We start from the raw sequence: 18,807 nt of genomic DNA on the forward strand, positions 1-18,807 counted from the left end.
AAACAAAACAAAACAAACAAAAAAAAACAGTCTGCTCGCACCTTTTTATGTACTGCTTCTAAAACTATTAAACAGAGAGTAGGAAAGAATTTTATTAAAATACTAGGAAGTTACCGGTTCCACTCAATCAACTATCTTTTAATACATCACTTTCATCATATTTCTGGTAGATTACTTATTAAATGGAACGAGAGAAAAAATAGTGGGCACCAGTAACTGGTAAACTTGACATACTGTTTAATAGTTTTTCTTACCTAAATACATCAAGCTTTCCTGTTTAACTATGAGTTTTCATTTCTAGTGTATGTATAGCCTTATCTAATAGGCTAATTTTTATAACTGCCTTTGAGACTTTCTAACTGGCTGGTAGGCAACACAGCCTGACTTGTAGCAATTTCCAGTCCTAAATACTAAATACCATCTAAACATTATCTGAAGCTAGACAGCTGTAAGACTTAAAAAGAAGACAGCATCAAGCTAAGAGTCCCACAAGCCCTAAAATACCACATATCATTAGTGAACAACATTTTTTGCAATTGAGATTTTGATTTCAAACACTGATGAGCCTTACTTTCTGATTTCAACCCTAGAACTCTTTTTTCATTACTCAATCACAGTTGAAATATTTTTAGAAATACTGCTGAATATATATCAGATTTAAACTTCTGTCTAACACCTGACAGTGTCCTTTCAAATTAATGGATATAAAGGAAAAGAGAATTGCCTTACAGACAAAAAAAAAAAAAAAAAAAAAAAAAAAAAAAAAAAAAAAAAAAAAAAAAAAAAAGTTCAAGGCAGTTGCAGTTTAAGATTCAGTAAAATCATTTTTTTAAAACACTTGAAAAATACCATTTGATATAAATATTCTAAATACTGGTTTTGCAGATTTCAGTGGGCCAGATTAAACTTTCAACTTTCCTATAAAAAAACAAAAAAACGACCCTCACAGTATATGTCTTCTTTGAATATTCCAGCAAATAGACAATCACTGAAAGCTGGAACATGTTCTATTCAGACATCTGTTACTCACACAGTCAAAATTTAGCAATTCATGTTACTGATACCTTTTGAAAGTAACTTTCACATGATTCACAAAAATCAAAAAGGTTAAAGGTTTGAAGTAAATAGTCTAAAAAATTTGAACTATATGAACTCATAACATGGAGGGGAGTTTGCATGATCATACTGAAAACAGCATTTAAAAATCTAAAATATCGATGTTGTGAGCATTTGCTTATGATAAAACTTGGAAATAGAAAATGTAAGACATTCACATTTATTATCTTTGTTAATTTATGAAAGCCACATGAAGTTATACAGATATCCTTACAGGAGGAAACCATGCACCTTTTTCTCTCTGTGTTACTAATAACCAACTAATAACTTGCAAATCTTACTTCTGTAATACTTGCATTGCATACAAACAGTCCATTCCCAACACAAACATGAAAGGAAAAGGTTTTGGTGTGAATCTTAAGTTCTGATGGCTTTAAGCAACTAAAAATGAGGCAATAAGAAGCTGTTAGTCTGCTTCTAGCATTAAAGTCGCAGAAGTGCCACTATGCACCAACTGAAGCTTTGCCACTCAATCGCGCAAGTGGTATCAGTGACAATGCTATGCATTCCCCACCTCTGTGACATTAAAGCCATATCCGTGAAGCACACCTAGATGTCATGGCCTTCAAGGCAGGAGACTAGACTGCTCAAGCTGTTATCTAAAGAATTCATGAAATGCAAACCCCATCCATTAAAAACAACAACAACAACAAAAAAAAGCAACTTACAGTTTATTCTCTTACCTTCAAATGCAAATGCTGAACAAGTGGAGTCACTTCCACTCCACATGAAAACAAACACAGCTGAAGACATTTTCTCTCTCCTCTCCTATCTCCCCCCCACACAACCCCCACCAATCCATCTGTTCCCTCTCTGCAAGATCACCCTGAAGGTTTTCTCAATTCCCAATACCAGATGTCTTGTAAGGATGAATACAGAAGCAATACAAGTTAGTTTGAAGATGAAGACTTTTTCAATCTATACACACATCTTCAAATATGGATTTTTTCTAATATGGCTTAAAAAGAAAAAAGGACATAAGTCTTTTATGGAAAAATAATCATTCATAAAAACAAAATCCTTCAGGCAAATTACTGCCATGGAAGAACACCATATTTAACATTATGTGTAATTGAAAACAGAATTACCTTTGTTATCGTTTTGTTAAGACAAACAGAAGTTAACTTTCGTGAAAGATATTTTCCAAAACATAAACACTTACTTCAACAGAACCAATCATCCTGGATCTCGGAAGGGGTGACTTTCTGTGTATATGAATTGGGTCTGATACCATTGGCTTGAACATCACTACTGACCGATCTGTTTCATCCCTTTTAGAAGTATGTGCCTCCTCATCACTATCATTTCTATGTGAGGTTTTCTTCGAGCCTTCGTTCTATAAACAATACATAATTCCTTTTCAATTTAGCTGTACACCTTGTATCATGTAGACAGAAGTGGTTATTAAATTAACCTTCTAGAAAAACACAAAACAAGCTGATTTTAAAGATGAAAGTAAATCACATGTTACTCAACAACTAGTTATAAAATACCTATTGCTGTAGATTTTAATAATCCATGTGAATTTGCTCCTAATTAACCACTGCCTGTACAGCAGGTTTCTAATTAGTCAAACCATTCAGCCAACATATCCTACTTCAACCTTCTGTAAAAAAAATCTAGTAAAATTCTAGCCCTGTAAGTCAATATTTGAATTCCCGCCTTGCTTTCATTCAGTTCTCAGAAATCACGAGGTAACTCCACACCTATACATACAACATCAAAGATATTAAGCACTCCCCAATAATCTGTATTTATAAGCATACTAAACTACCTTATTTTCTTAAATATTCTTTCAGTTGCCAGAACATCATTGATGTGACACTAGCATTGCTACCACCTGTCTTATAAAGAGTACTTTGTATTCCTAGTTCAGACTGGCAAAGCCACAGAAAGCTTCAATTATCTGTGTCCATTCAAAGTGGACCTAAAAGAAAATCACACTTGTATTTTTAACCTAAAAATTTCCCACTGTTTGTTTTAGTTATTTCTGCTTTCGGAAAAGCTAACTTTTGCTTGAAACAAAGGCCTGATTATTACCTCTCGGGAGGCAGGTCTGTATCCATATCCAGATGGTAAATTTTTATCTTCCTCACAGCCCTTGGCTCCTGGACTAAAGTGCAGCTCCACATGAAAACGTTCTTCTGAAGAAAGTTCCTGAAAAAAATGATAAATAGGTTTACACTTTAATATGTAGGCTTAGCACTACTCATTTCTGAAGGCATTCATACATTTCAAATACCTTATTTGGATCCTCATAGAGCATGATAACAATCTGTGTCATGTAATTGAGTTCATTGACAACATTTAAGTAATCCATAGCTCGTTTCCATTGTTCATCTTTTGTTTCCTTACGAACAGAAAAAAAAAAATCAGAATCTTGCAAATAAAAGCTAGCAATTTTCTTTAGAAAGATGATTTCCATTTTCACCCCTTTAGATGGTTTTCATATTAACAGAAGTATGAAGCTCTACTACAGCTAATGAAAAACTAGAGATACATCCAGAAAAAAGTGAAGTAAAAATACGCATAAAATGAATAAAAAGTGGATTTATCTCAGAGTATCTTTCTGGCTATTTTGTTAATAATGTTGAATGCTTTGTAAACAGAAGTACCATTAACATTTTTCTGGTTCGAATTTTTGATTTTGCAATAAAATCCCCTTCAAATAGTGTGGGCATATTGTGGGAAATGTTTCTATGTATCTCTCTAGCAGTTAAGCAGATAGAGAAAGCTTCCAAAATACAAAAGAAAATAATAATCTCATTCTGAATTCTTTAATATGATTATTCACCTTTTTCATGCTCTAAAAACATGTCCATGAATAATGAAGAACTGCTACGCTTAGTAATTCATCTTAAAGGAAATTAAAAAGTGCATAAGCCTAAAAGTATATGTGTATCTGCTACAGTACGCCACAGGGGTTTATGAGTTTAACCAATGAGTTTACTAATCTGTTACCAGAAGAAAGTATGCCAACACAGCCACTACAAAAATTAGATTTAGGTTTACATCAAACTTAGAATCAGTTGTATAGGCCCTATGGTGCTACAGCTGTCCTCTCCATGAGCTTATCTGGTCAACTGGTGAACCTGAAAGTTGGTCTTTTTTTATTTTATTTATTTTTTTAAGTCTTTGGTTTCCAAGCCAATCAGATGGAAAATGAAGTATAACCTTTAAAATGCAACAGTGCCAGGCAGAAAGGTCTTGACAATAAGACAATCACAAAAACAAGCCAATCTAAAAAATGAATTCAGAGACATCTGAACTGCAATCTGAAGGAAAAAAAGAGTTGGAAACGTGACAACAGAAGACAAAGAAATGGGTTATCTGTCCTTTGCAAACCCTTTTGAGACCACAGTATCAACTGTATAACCAAACATACCAGTGCAACCCAGCACTAATTTAAAAGACCATGCTCTTTTCCAACAAATTATCACATTAGGAGTCTGAAATATGACCCTGCATATATACTAAGAAATCCAGTATTTCAAAAAGTGTAATAACCTTCAAAGACACTTGGAAAAATTAAGCTTTCACTTAATACAGTTTTAGTAAAAATTACTTATTTTGTTTTTTTCATAAAATATCACAGTTTTCACAGAAAAAGTGTTCAACTTACATCACATAAGGCACCATAACGAAGGGTGGATAACAGAGAATGAACATGACTTTCACTGGTGAAATACAGTCGTGTACGAACATGGCGTTCAGGCGACATAACACCCCTGGAATAACTTAAAGAAAAAAAAAATCTTATCAGACCATAACGACATGTGGCTCTGTTTTAGAATTAGCCATCAACTAATAAATGAATCGTATATTTTAAATTACTCTGAACTAGGAAGATATTTCAAGTATAGAAGCTACAGAGTATCTCCAGTAAGTCTTATAAGAATTAACATAATCATATAAAATATTAGAAGACTTACAGAGGGTGAAGCTTATTTACAGTATCATCATCTTGAGTTCTCTGAAGGTCAGAACGGATTTTTCTAACTAGAGGAGTGCAATAACCTTTGGCAATCTCTAGTTTCTCAGCCTTAGAAATACCATATTCCTATATTAGGAAAAAAAAAGTCTTAAAATCCAGTTCAAGATTAACATACATTCTAAGACAAGGCTTGTATAATAAAATCACAGAATCACTGAATTATGGGGTTGAATGGGACCTCTGGAGATCATCTAGTCTAACCCCCTGCTAAACGCAGGTTCCCTTGCACAGTAAAGTGGCATTAAGTTTTGATTATCTCCAGAGGAAGACTCCACAACTCTACAGGCAGCCTGTTCCAGTGCTCTGTCACCTTCACAATAAAGAGGTTTTTCTTCATTTTCAGATGGCATATCAGTTTGTGTCCAGTTTTTGTCCATTACATCTTGCCCTGTCGTTGGGCACCACTGAAAAGAGCCTAGCTCCATCCACTCAACTTCTGCACTTTAGATATTTATAAACAGTAAAACAATTCCCTCTCAGACTTCTCCAAGTTGAACAGCCCCAGATCTCTCACAGCCTCTTCTCAGAAGGGAGATGCTCCAGACCCTTAATCATCTTTGTGGCCCTCCTCTGGACTTTTTTTTTTTTTAGAAGTTCCCTTCTTTCTTGGACTGAAGAGACCAGAACTGGATGCAGTATGGCTTCACTAAGGCAGATCAGAGGGTGAGGATCATCTCCCTCAAGCTGCTGGCCACACTCTTTTTAATGCACCCCAGAATACCATTAGCCTTCTTGGCCACAAGGGCACCAGGCAGTTGTCCAGCAGCACACCCAGATGCTTCTCTGCAGATCTCCTTGCTAGCAGGTCAGCCCCTAACCAGTATGCAGTTATTCAGTTAGCTACCTACTATTGTTCTGACTGCAAACAGTTAAACAATTCTGTTTAATGTCTTTATTGCATCTGACCCACTTTTAAGTTAGAAGAGGCTTTCCCTTTTCCTATTTGAGATGAAACAGAGAAACACTTCTTCATCCACAAAAGTGGATGAAGTGGTACGATCAAAGTGATACGATCAAAAAAATATTATTCTTTCTCCCATACAGATTTAGACATGTATGGTGGGTTTCATTTCAATTACCTACTTTTTTCCCAGACAGTGAAGACAGGCACATTACTTATTTCATGTCTACTTTAGTCTGAGTTAAAATACCCCGCAGAGGATCTCCTATTCACATCAAATAGCGCTAAAATGGCAGTTAAACACAACTGGAACACACTGTATCTGTTACGGTTTTTACAACGGTAAAAAACAACATATTAAAGAAGCTTCTCAGTCTGTGCTACATATGGTATGAATGTGCTTGCATCATTTTCATGGATCTTTTGGTTTCACCAGAAAGCAGAGTAAGCACTTTTCCATATGGATTATGCATGTTTACAAGCATTCTTTTATTTTCGTCCTTCCTTTTATTTTTAGTTACTCTTCCCTTATACTCTATTCAAAATTAAGCTTAGCAGATCATCCACATAATACACATAGTACACTTAGAATTATTGCTCTTTTCATCCTCCCTGCTGCCAGGCAGTTTGAGAAATGGGCATGAAAAGAAGTTCCCTCACTTGCTGCAGAAAATGAGTAATACCTCCCTGTTAGACCAGTATATAATTTCAAGGACGCTTCTGGACATCTTTTGCATGTTCTGTCCTACACTACAATACAATTTAATTTCCTATAGTCTACAGCATTTAGCACTATCTGAATTTAACAGACTGCAGTCCAGAGAAGTTTAACTAGTACATCTGTCCTTAAATTCTGTGAAACTTAAAGTGTACATTTTTATCAGGGAGTGATAGTATTTTGAAGTAGCAGAAAGGTCTTTCTAAATGTAACTTGTTTAAGTAAATTAAAATTAGATAGATTAAGATTCAATGTCAGTTGCAAAAAACCCGAAAATAAAATTGTGAAAAGCAGCAAGAATTAAATTAAATGTGATTTAAGAGTACATAGTTGTCCACGTGGGCTCTGCTTACATCCATGAAGAATGTTTGAGATGAACCACATCACTTTAATACACTGAAGAAGAGGAGGCAGACATGTTCACAGCTTAAGTTGGAAGAAATCACTCTGACCACAATTCAGTGAATTATGAATCAAAATTTTTCTTACACAAAACAAGCTTTTTGTAATCAGAAAATAAGAGGTGAAATTATAGGGGCTTTTAAATAGAAAAGTCTTACATCTTGCATACAGTCTGTTAAAAGATGATAAAGTATTCTATTTCATGTTTACCTGAGGAATCACAATGTCAGCTAAAGCTTTTGAAAGTCTGTATAATTCCATTGTGTTTTCTAATTTTAAGGAGCCATTGTGCTGCACATCGTATTTTATACAGTCGTAAATATCAGGAATTTTGCTAATATCATATCTTCCATTCTTTGTTTTAAAGTCTTTTTCCAGCTTGGCCCACCTGCGCAGCATCAGTTCTAGTGTTTCACTGTGGTACAGTTGAATATCTGGGTAAACAGTAAGTAATCAGGAGTATCCAAATAACAGAAAAAAGGTTAATTACATGATAATAATAGTTGAAAACAATTGTAAAGTACATTTAAAAGTGTAAAAGTAAGTAACTGTACTATTTCTGAGAGAACAGATGTGCATATTGTTAATTTTACTGTTGAAATCATCTAATTACATCAAGACAGCAGACACTTCCCTGTTGCACTGTACCACTAGCCCTTTAAACAAAGCTACAACACAAAGAATAGTGTCCTACAGAACATATGATAATTAAAATAATAATTATAAAAGAGAAAGATTAAAATAAAACCCCACTATTAGAAAATTCCAAGAGGAAGGAAGAGGCAGACGACAACATCTCTGTTTCAGAGCAGAATGCAAATCCAATTTATTGCTCTCTTCCAAGTGTCAGCAGTAAAAGACTGGCAGAAAGGATGGACTATTCTCATTTGCAGGACAGAAGACTGGATCAAACAGACAAAAATGAATGATATTGTCTACAGGTTCTACTTTCAGGGTTCAACCTCAGAAGTGTAGATGTTTGTATGCAATGCACTGCAAAGAATGCCAGATATCAAATATTCAAATATTTAGCTTAAAACAGAAAATGCAATGTGGTTGCTCCCAGCTTCAGTTTTCCTTTTCCACTGGTTCAACACCATTAAAACAGAGCATAATTCTATGCAGTACTTCTGGGCGTTATCTGCAGGGAGTAACAAATCTTCAGCAAAGATATTTAACCGTAAAAGCATACCTGTAAAACTTAGCTTTCTTACCATCTGCTTTGCCTATTTCTTCTGTGGACTGCTGAGTTACAAATTTCAGTGTAAAGAATTTCTGTAAAAACGTGACAACTAGCCTGAACTTCTGAATGCCACGAAGAGTTCTTACCTGCAATATGACCAAGTGTTCCTCCTGCTTTTTACTGTAAAATTATGCATATTGAAACAGATTGTGAAAATCCGTATGCCATCGCTGAAAAGTTCTGCTAAAAGCCACTGTACTGCAGAAGGGTTATATTGCAGTTTTCTCTCAAATGCAAACAAGAGAAACTACATACAGCTACAAAAAACTGTTCAAATACCTGCAGACTTTGGTTCTTCCATTTTTTGCCTAATCTGAGAAGTCAAGCTCTGGATCAAGGAGTAGACTTTGTCACATGTCTTAACAGGATTTTTAATAACCTGCATTGATTTTATCAATGAGAGGCTTCCAGATGGTGTAAGCTGCAATTTGAGATAAACACAAACTCATTAGATTAAAAACAAACAAACAAACTCTGGAAATAAGATGGAAAATACTAACGATTCTAAGTATCAGATGAAAGACACCGATGCAGGTTGTTAATTTTTGAAACCATTTCTCAATCACCTACGTCCTTAGAGAAACTAAGATTCAAAAATATACTGAAAAGTTCTAAGTTTTACTAGAGATTCGAAGATGTCAAGAAATTATGAGTAATCTCATACAGTAAACAAGAGCAGCTTCAAGAGTTCCTAAAACTCCACTCTGTACTAAGATGTAGAAAATTATAAGAAAATTGTAAGCATTCTTCTGATTCTGTATATACTTACCAATTTTCTGTAACTTTTGTTCAACTAATAAGATTTATAAGAAAGTACAGTTAGCCTATGTATCTCAATAAAACCCACACTGTTCTATGCAGTTATTAGCCTAAGTAGAAGGAAGAATGAGACACCTGGAAAAAAAGCTGATTCCTCCCGGCTTAGCTTTCTGTTTGGATAGGACATATTCCCACAAACACAGACAAAAATAAACCCTTTTAAGCACAAATGTATCCCAAGATCTTCTTCACAGCAGTTCCTATCTCTCTATTATGTCCATAGGAATAATGCTCCGGCATGGAGAAAGCAAAATATAACAAAAAAGCAAAAGCAAATTGTTAACTTACCTGATTGCAGGTAAGTTAAAAAGAAAGAAAGAAAATAAGAAAAAATACAGAAAAGATATTATCACTTTATAATCTCAAGCATTAGTCCCTCTCAGTGACTATCTTGAAAGAGAATGCACTATAGTTTCAATCTTCTTTTACATCCCACTATATCTATACAGAGCAAAAAATGGGAAAATAAATATTTGAAACCCTGTAACCTTTCATTTTTTCCATGTACTGCAAAATCTACTGCTGGCAATGGTTTGACTCATTCTTTTAATCTACATACTTAAATAAGTCCACAAAGAGCATACATACAGCTAGTATAATTATTATTCAATAATTTGCTCTCAACACATTTTAGAAAATATCAGCTAAAACTTACAGAGACCACATCCGAGGTACCTTCATTTAAACCAGAACAATCATGCAGATCATACCATGTCAACATTAACTACTTTATTATGCATTAGGTTATTATGATAATGAGACATTTCCTTTCACTGGTAAGGAATTATTCTACTGATTTTCTGCCTCTTATTTTTTACAGTCAGAAAAAAGGCCTTGTAGGATACCAGCACAAGGATACAGCATACAGTATCACAAACTTGTTAAAAAGGTCAAAGTGATGACTAGAAAAAAAGTATAAAAATACAGTTTTATCCCTTGAATAATTAAAAAAAAAAAGGCAATGAAAAAGATTTACTAATGTGGTCCCTACCATCGATTATATTCCTACTTTAAAGTTTGTAACCATTCTGATCAGTCAAACTTCAATAGCTCAAAATATCTAATACCACAATTGCTACTGCTTTCTTCTTTGATCAAACTACTTGCAAACACATACACGGTTTTTCAAAGGACATATATAAAACAACTGCTCATTATTTTAATGTAAGTATTTACTTGTCTATTCATTTCATTTCACTGAAAACTACTTATGTTCTAACCTTATCGTAGTCATCAGCAGTAAATTCTCTGTCTCTCTGGAGAATTTCATGGAGCCTTGCTTTAACACGATGCTGACAGCTGCTTAAAGAATCACTGTCACTGTCCAATAGACCATTCATATTAGCACTTTTTACCATCTGGACAAGAATAGGAGTCAGCTCGCCCTCTAAGGCCAGTAGTCCCTGAAGCAAATAATATTATTAATCAAACAAACATGCAATAATAACAGTACCTTAAAAATAAATAAAAAATCCACTCAAAATACTAATTTAAACTCAAGATTATATTAGTTGTCTATAGCATAGATATTCAGGGACTTAGCCATTAGGACAAGGGCGAATGGTCTGTTAGGGCAAGGGGGAATGGTTTTAAACTAAAGAAGGGAGATTTAGATTAGATCTAAGGGGAAGTTCTTTATTGAGAGTGTGGTGAGGTGCTGGAACGGGTTGCCCAGAGAAGCTGTGGATGCCCTGTCCCTAATGGTGTTTAAGGCCAGGTTGGATGGGGCCCTGGGCAATCTGATCTACTGCTTGATCTAGCAGTTGGCAACCCTGCCTTTGGCAGAAGGGTTGGAGCCTGATGATCCTTAAGGTTCCTTTCAACTCAAGATGTTCTGTGATTCCGTTCAAGATTCTATGAAAGCACTGCCTTGGTGTGTAGGATTGCTTCAGCTGATGCAACAGTGATGGTGATGTGCCTTTAGAAAGTGATCCCCAGTGTGAGACCCTGGCATCTTGCCAAGAGTGCTTCTGGGAGGCCATAGCTGTCTAGGTCTCAGGTAACAGGGGGTGAATGGTACAATAGCAACCCGACTTTTGGGGGACATGCCCTGGTCCAAAGAACCAGATGAAGGAGCTATGGAAGGAGACTGAGTATGATCTGAGAAGACACAGAGGACACACACAAACCCTTTGCAGAAATCCTACAGAGCTCAAACCCTGTGTGGAATAGAAGGACAATGAAATTCTATAGCTAAACAAAAAGTGGATGGAGACTTCCAAAATAAACTTTTGTGACTCTTCCGGCAACAGAAGGGCACTGAGGTAAGTACGGAAATGGAGTGGTGTTCCCCTCAAGTCTGCTGACTGTGGAGAAAGCAGGACAGATGGCTGTCCACATGAAATATCTGTGCACCAGCACATGCAGCATGGAAACAAACAAGGGGAACAGAAATTCTGAACACTGCAAAGGTTTAATTTTACGAAGATCACAGAGACAGGTGGAGTAGCTCACATGAGGGGAGCTTTGCAACAGTTACAGGAAGGCATGGAGGAAGAACTGGATTCTGTATAAAGAAGTGACTTGACCACTGGGACCTTTGCTTTCAAACCAGTTACAAGTCAGTTCAGAAAGGACAGATAAATGGTAATATCAAGGCAGGCCTCTGCTACAGACCACCCAACTAAAAGAGGAAATTGAAGCCTTCTTAAGCTAAGAATGTCTCCTGATTTCATACCTTTTTTAATACTTAATTCTGGATACCTAATGCATGAGCAATATTGCAGGTGACAAGAATCCCAGATTTCTGAAGAACATCCAGGACAATTCCATGGAAAAGGATACTGATTATCTATCTAGCTGAGACATTTTCCTGGAGTTGTTTCTCAGAAAGTCAGGAAAGTGAAGGTCAGTGGCAGCCTTGGCAATAGAAACCATGATACTGTGACAAATTCTTAGAGAAAAAGACAAATAATTGTATCAGAACCCCTGCAAATGATGGTACTTCAGCTTTTCATGCAACTCCTGGGGAAGAGTATCCCAAAGGACAAAGGTGCACAGAAAAGCTGTCCCTAAGGACAAAATCCTCAAAAGCAGTCCAACCTGAGATATGGAAAGTCATGTAGAAAGTCAGCATGGATTAAAAAGGAATACAGGGAAGGTAAAGGCAGGGATCGGCTGCCAAGAAGAAATAGGGAAACTACCTGAGAATGAAGGGGTGGAATTAAAAACTTGGAGAGGCTGTGGAATCTTCATTCATGTAGATGCTCAGAACTTGACTGGATACTGTTGAAGGCTGCCTCATTCAGGCCAACCTTGTGCTGTCTGAAGCTGAACTACATGACCTACAGAGGATCCCTCTCACCTAACTCACTCTTATCACTCTGTATTTATGAAAATCATTCACATAAATGTAGCACTTGCTCTGAGTTCTCTCAAACAATTCAAGATCTGTATCACTGCAAGAAGGAAGCAAATATAATTATTAATAGTGGAACTATTATACATGAAAAAGGCTACTTGGGAAGAGGAGCAAAAGAGGAATTTGCCTAGCATGAAGAGGGGTAAAGGAACACTTTGGCAAACACTGGAGATGTAGGAAGTTCTGAACTTAAAAAGTATCCTTTTAGCTTTTACATAAATTATTTAAACTGGTAGAAAACAAACACACACATACAAAAACAATAACAAAACCCAAATCAAATTAATCTTTAGTTTCTACAATTTCTCATTTAAATATTTGCAAAGTTGTTTATTAATTCCATATTTCTGATAGCTTCAAATGCTCTCACTACCTCTATAGGATTATTAGTCAATAAGAGAAAGATGGTTTCCGTGAAAAAATTGCTTTCAGGACCCCAGATCTTTTGGTTCAGTTCACTGAATCAGATGAAAATCATAATTTTTGCTCAGGGAAAATTAATGTATTAACTCAGTTATAATGCCTGTGCTCTTACCCATCACACATACAATTTATCAAAGAAATCTGACAAAATTTTATGAACTTTTCAGAAAGCAAGCCCTAAAGAAATAAGGAAGATGCAAACTAAAAATGTTTCTCTGTTTTGTTGTTTGTTTACTGCAAAAGAACTATGGCATACTACTATTACTGTGTAATGAAAACCTGACTGCAATGGCTCGAAGAACTTCAAAGCATGGCACATTAACTGGAAACTTTCTTGCATATTACTAAATAATCTTTCAAAATACCTTATTTTAAAAACAAACAACAAAAACAAAAAAACACACAGTCTCTGTGTTTATAATAAACAATAAATCTCCATAAATTTTTAGAAGAAATAAGCTAGAAAATTTCAGAATGTTACAATTGACACAGTACCTTTGCAAAAGCTGCTGCAGTCATCTGAACTCTTCCCTCATCAGAAGCATAGATTTTGAGATCGTGTCGGTAAGTGCTATGTAATCTAAGTAAACCACAGCCAGGAAATCCAGCATAATCTCCTACCAAACAAACATTTAGCTTAGATTCTCATTTTGCACTTTATTATCTTCAAAAGGGATTTATGCCATCCAGCACATTTTTAATTTTTTTTACCTTGTCCACCTGGATACATACACCTGAATGCCCTTCCAAGCTCCTCTGCTTGAACCCTGCCTGCAGGGGTCAGTTCTCCTCCCCATTTTAGAACCAGTAGGAGGGATGGTTCATTTCTTCTGTTATCTAATTGCATACAGAGAGAGGAGTTTAGTAGAGAAGTATATTATAAATTTTTTTTTGCACATAAACAAAAATACTGGAACTTTGAAGGCTAGCAAAGAGCCTCTTTAACATTAGGAATCCTTACTAGCTTTCTAACATTAAGAAGATACTGAACCAGAGAACTAAAATGGCACTTAAGAGAGAAATCTGAAATAATCGCATTACATAGAAAAAATAAGTGTAAAATACTGAGTAAGAAGCCTAAACAAATATTGAGTCAAAAAAAAAGAAAAAAAAAAAAAAGATTTTAAATACCCAGGCTTATTTCAGTTAATGACCGTGGAACAAAGATCAGAAAGAGCTCAGAAAAATTTTAAAGACAGCAATAAATGATAAGCAGAATTTTCTCATCTTTCTCCCAATACACCATTTTTGGTGAATCACTGAAGCTTCTTCCCCGTTCTCCGTTACAAAAAAAACAGCGTTGTAATGTAAATTTACTATATAATTTTAGGCGTATGATTCAGTACATTTAGAGACTGCTGAGTATTTGCCATCAACACAAACATTGATTCAAATCAACATACTGCTTCTTCTTAATATCAAGACATTATACCACAAGTATATGTAAATACATATGTTCATAAGTGAATATACACTAAAGTAATACTACACCTTCCTCTTCACTGGAAGTCTTTGGGCAGCCATGAGGAAGATACGTTAACTGAACTTTGCGATTTATGCCTGAAAAATGCCCATACCTGAAGAAGGAACAGGGTGAGATGAGAAAGGAAAAGAGAAAAAAAACTGTTCTCCTGTACAAACTCAAAGCTACTGTGCTCTTGAAATGGAATATAATAAAACTACGTTGGTCATTCATTTAAGCATTTGACCACCATTTAGCACTGCAGTCTTAAATCAAACCTTATTCATGAAGCACATGAAAATACATACCTAACAAATCTTACGTGAAGAAACATTCCCAAATGTTATATTATTATTATTTTCAGCACACCAAGCATAGAAATGAAAATAAAACTGTCTATGCATTTGCAGACTGCATACGCAGTTTACAACTATGTTAGCTATCAAGTACACAGAATCTGATCTGGCAGTGTAGATGGCCACTCACCAGCCAGAGAAGTTCTCAAGTAAAACTCAGTATTTTAAGTAATCTTCATAAATTTCAAGAATAATTAATTGTATTTGCCCTAATTTCTAAAAATTGAAGTTATCTTCCACCTGTCAAGTCTTGAGACCTCAGAATATTAACAAACGTTGAAGCCTTTATTTCCTTCTATTAAATACTTCAGGCTTCATACGCAAAGCTTTATTTTTTGGAATCCTCAGTCTGTACAGTTTGCTGAACACAGTGAAAGTTCCTACTGGCTCCAAGAACTTCATTATGCCACACATAGCTAAGAGGCAAACCCTACACTCAAGTATTTAAGCATGCAAAAAAAACCAAACCAAACCAAAACAAAAAACAAACCCAAAACCTAACCTCTTTCAAGAAGAAAGCACACTGAGATACTAGATGGATTAAACAGTAAGTCCCATTAAAAAGATAATGAGAAAACACAGAGAGGGCTCAGTCTCCTTCACAATGTCAAACAGGACATCCTTTCTTGTTCTTTGAAGAAGATCCATCTGTTTCAATTACTATTGAACATTACATAGTTAATAATCATTGCAGCTGAGCAGTAACTGGTCAAACAGGTCAAAATAACAGATATGTCTTTGTTGCTATGAAGACTGCAAGTAGACACTTACATTTCTAACACAGTCTTTAACTGTTCAAGTTTTGCTTTACTTTCCTCAATTTCAGAATCGTTGTTCTGCCCAAGTTCCACAAGGAGTTGCCTTGCTATATCAAGCACTTCCTAAAGAAAGCAAACAAAGGACTAATTTAAGACAGATTATTTTCTATTTGTCATAAAACACTAGAGCAAGAAAATAGAGACAAACTTGCCTGCAGCTGTTTTGGTTTTTTCAGTTTTAGTTTTCCAGATTTATATCCATCACATTTTTCAAAGAGATCAAAAAATCTTTAGGAGAAAGAATATACATATGCATTTAATAACCTAAAATATTTGTCAAACACATAGCCTTTAAACCTAAAATGGCCTGAAATTAGTAGCTTTACATTATTTGAAAAGCATATTAAAATCTGAATAGCTCAAGTGATCTTTTATTCAAATCTCATTTCTCAAGAAAGTCCTCAATACTTTAGAGAAATTTGAGTACAAAAAACCATTCTCTTACTGACTGTGTTAAATACAAAAAGGAAAGAATACACAGCAGTGATTCACCTTAGCATTCAAGAACAATCCTCAATAGAGATACACACACACACACACACACACGCACTCATATGTATATTTAAAGCAGGTGTATGTGACTACACAAGCTACTGACACTGCACCTAATTCCAGGCACTTCTGAATGACTAAAAAAAATGGTATCTACCAGAAATACACAGTAATCAAATTTTGACAAAATTAAGAGACAAAAAAGTGGTACAATAAAAAGCAAGTCACACAGGAAACATACAATAAAAACAAAGTCAGAAGTCAAAGTCAAACAGTGAATCAGAAATATTCTCTATTGATTACTCACAAAGAAATGTATGGAAACAAATATATTTTCATTAAAATTAAAATCAAACAAGACTATTTACAAAGCGCATCATGCAATGAAGAAAGTCTGAAAATCTAATCTGACAGTCCTCTTAGAAGGAGGTGCATGCTTGTTAATTAGGTGGAAAGACAACAGCTAAATTTAAAAGACAGAGAAAATAGAACAAAAAATATCTTCTATGATGGACTTTCTGCTTAATTCATTGCTTACACATCCCCAAGAAACGAGCTTTTATCAAAGTTCAACTTACTTTTGATGTTTTACTTCCATTTTCATTTTTTGTTTTGGTGTTCGGTCTCCATGACGTATTACAGCTATAACACATCTAAGCTCCATCCTGAAATGTTTCACAATTTTATAAATGAAATTTTTATTTATTATTAAAACCACTATGAATCAGAACAATTGACAAAGTTGTCATTATCTGACATAACTACAAAAGTGAAAGGAGGATATGCAAGAATATAAGGTTAACTGAAAGTGATGTGAAGTATAAAATACACATATTGATTTTAAGACTTGAGTAACTACTTGGGTAACATTTTAAAATGATTTTGAAGTTCACTAAATGAGAGAGCATGTTTATTAGAAGTGCATATTAAGCTGGTGCTGGAAAAATGATTAGCAGTGAAGGAAGCTATGCACAGAAGATGCTACACTTGAAAATCTGCTGTTCTATACTCAGCTTGACTAAGGATCAGAAATTCTGATTGCTGGCATAGCAATTGTGATTCCTTCCTTGTTTTCATCAAAATGGGTATACCTTGTGAAGAGAAAAAACAATGCACACAATAGTTATGTTAGGATTTTCCACAATTCAGGTGTTGCTACTATTCTCTTACATTGTCCCAGAGGTGGTTGGCACGATAGGGATATCTTCAGCTTCCAATGGAATCGACCATGGTATCTGAAACTGGGGAGCAAGTTCTCTCATTATGATATTTCTACAGAAAATTAAAAGAAAAAAAAAACTTTAGAGAACATCTTACAGAACACACACGTGCTCCATAACAAACATATTTATACATGTGCAATTTTATCTAAGTAGTTTTAGAGTACTTATCACAGTATGTCTCTCCTAAAGAGAAAAATAAGTGTTTTTCTTCTAATTGTAGACACACAAAAATGTAATTACAGAATAATTTAAAGCTACTGAAACTGCAACAGAGCTAATACTAGCCTAACAGCACAAGATACTTAAGCAACTTCAGTCTTTGAATTCCAGCTCCTAAAATTGTTCCATGGAAACAGTTTGGTCTAGTTTATTTAAATATTCAGATATCTGACTCCATTATCAAACTGAAAGTCCCTGAAAATGAGCAAGCCATGTTAATCAAAGAGTAACTGGTAGCTTTAGCGATAATTTCATTTCTCAAAAAAGTTTGTTGGTAAAACTGGAAAAAATGTGAATAACCTAACTACAAAATGATAACTCTGCTTCTACATACAGGAGCTTATTATATCTTGCTAACGTTCTATTTCCAAGTATTTTATCAAAATATATTGAATTCAAATTCATATCTACATTAAAAAGCAGTAAATAGATCAAGAAAAAATGTGCATCTTGAATTAGCACTACTCAAGCTTTCGTTTATAAAAAGGTAGAAAAATAAAATCTACTTCTTTGTATTACATATACTGTATTGTACTACATATAAACATGAGGAAAAAATGGTAGGAAAACTTTTTAAAAGAGAATTCAACATCTACAGCAACTTAAATAATTGAGAACTCAAAATAGAATTCTAACTCTTAAGTCAAAAAATGGCCTAAAACAAGAAGACTACAATCATTAACTATGATTTTACCTTATCTCTTCTTCAATTTAGATATTATGTCAGACCATTTGATAATGAGAAAGGTCATGCTTTATCTTATCAGTGCAATTTCACTGTGAAAGCAATTTAGCTGGCCAAAGTGGGATCAGTCCTATTTGAGGGTTGCATTTCACTGTTATAAAGTTCAGAACAATTCTGCTTGATCTACTATTTTGCCTCCTCCCAGTACAACAGAGGAAACGCAGTATGATAGAAGATATCTTGATACTACATCCAGTTGGATATAAGGGTATGAAATACATATGCCAGCTTCAGATCAAGGACAAAACGCATCAATTTGGGCACGTACTAAACAGCAGCGTGCATAATTATCCAGTGGTACTTCTCTACTTGAAAAAAATCTCAACTACCTTTAAAAAATTAATCCCTTCACGTTACTTAGTTAGCTTTCAACACCTCCAGAACACTTAGATGTTTTAGATGATTTATGATTTATTTATAGATTTACAGTTCTTAGTTCTTCTTTAGTACTTATCAAAATCTTACTTATTTTATTAATAATTAATTTAAATAATTATTTAGGAATAAGGAGTAAG

At 34.8% G+C, this 18,807-nt stretch overlaps 1 protein-coding gene across 5 annotated transcripts in view; it reads right to left on the reverse strand.

Moving 5' to 3' along the window:
- Positions 1-18,807, reverse strand: part of PPIP5K2 (diphosphoinositol pentakisphosphate kinase 2) — a 90,280-nt gene that overhangs the window by 12,437 nt on the left and 59,036 nt on the right. For 4 of the 5 annotated variants that reach the window (XM_019610575.2, XM_019610574.2, XM_031557341.1 and 1 more), the window contains exons 11-25: positions 17,276-17,377; positions 16,684-16,770; positions 15,766-15,841; positions 15,567-15,676; positions 14,469-14,554; positions 13,689-13,814; positions 13,473-13,594; positions 10,414-10,596; positions 8,654-8,795; positions 7,342-7,565; positions 5,049-5,176; positions 4,739-4,853; positions 3,359-3,466; positions 3,157-3,273; positions 2,279-2,452 (exon numbers count right to left, since the gene is read on the reverse strand). In XM_019610575.2, the coding sequence (XP_019466120.1) occupies positions 2,279-2,452; positions 3,157-3,273; positions 3,359-3,466; positions 4,739-4,853; positions 5,049-5,176; positions 7,342-7,565; positions 8,654-8,795; positions 10,414-10,596; positions 13,473-13,594; positions 13,689-13,814; positions 14,469-14,554; positions 15,567-15,676; positions 15,766-15,841; positions 16,684-16,770; positions 17,276-17,377 (1,900 nt within the window). Of the gene's footprint in view, positions 1-804; positions 1,716-2,278; positions 2,453-3,156; positions 3,274-3,358; positions 3,467-4,738; positions 4,854-5,048; positions 5,177-7,341; positions 7,566-8,653; positions 8,796-10,413; positions 10,597-13,472; positions 13,595-13,688; positions 13,815-14,468; positions 14,555-15,566; positions 15,677-15,765; positions 15,842-16,683; positions 16,771-17,275; positions 17,378-18,807 lie in introns of those variants that run through there. The other variant, XM_019610576.2, reaches the window with a different exon arrangement.

Source organism: Meleagris gallopavo, chromosome Z (genome assembly GCF_000146605.3).
Source record: "Meleagris gallopavo isolate NT-WF06-2002-E0010 breed Aviagen turkey brand Nicholas breeding stock chromosome Z, Turkey_5.1, whole genome shotgun sequence".
Taxonomy (NCBI): domain Eukaryota; kingdom Metazoa; phylum Chordata; class Aves; order Galliformes; family Phasianidae; genus Meleagris; species Meleagris gallopavo.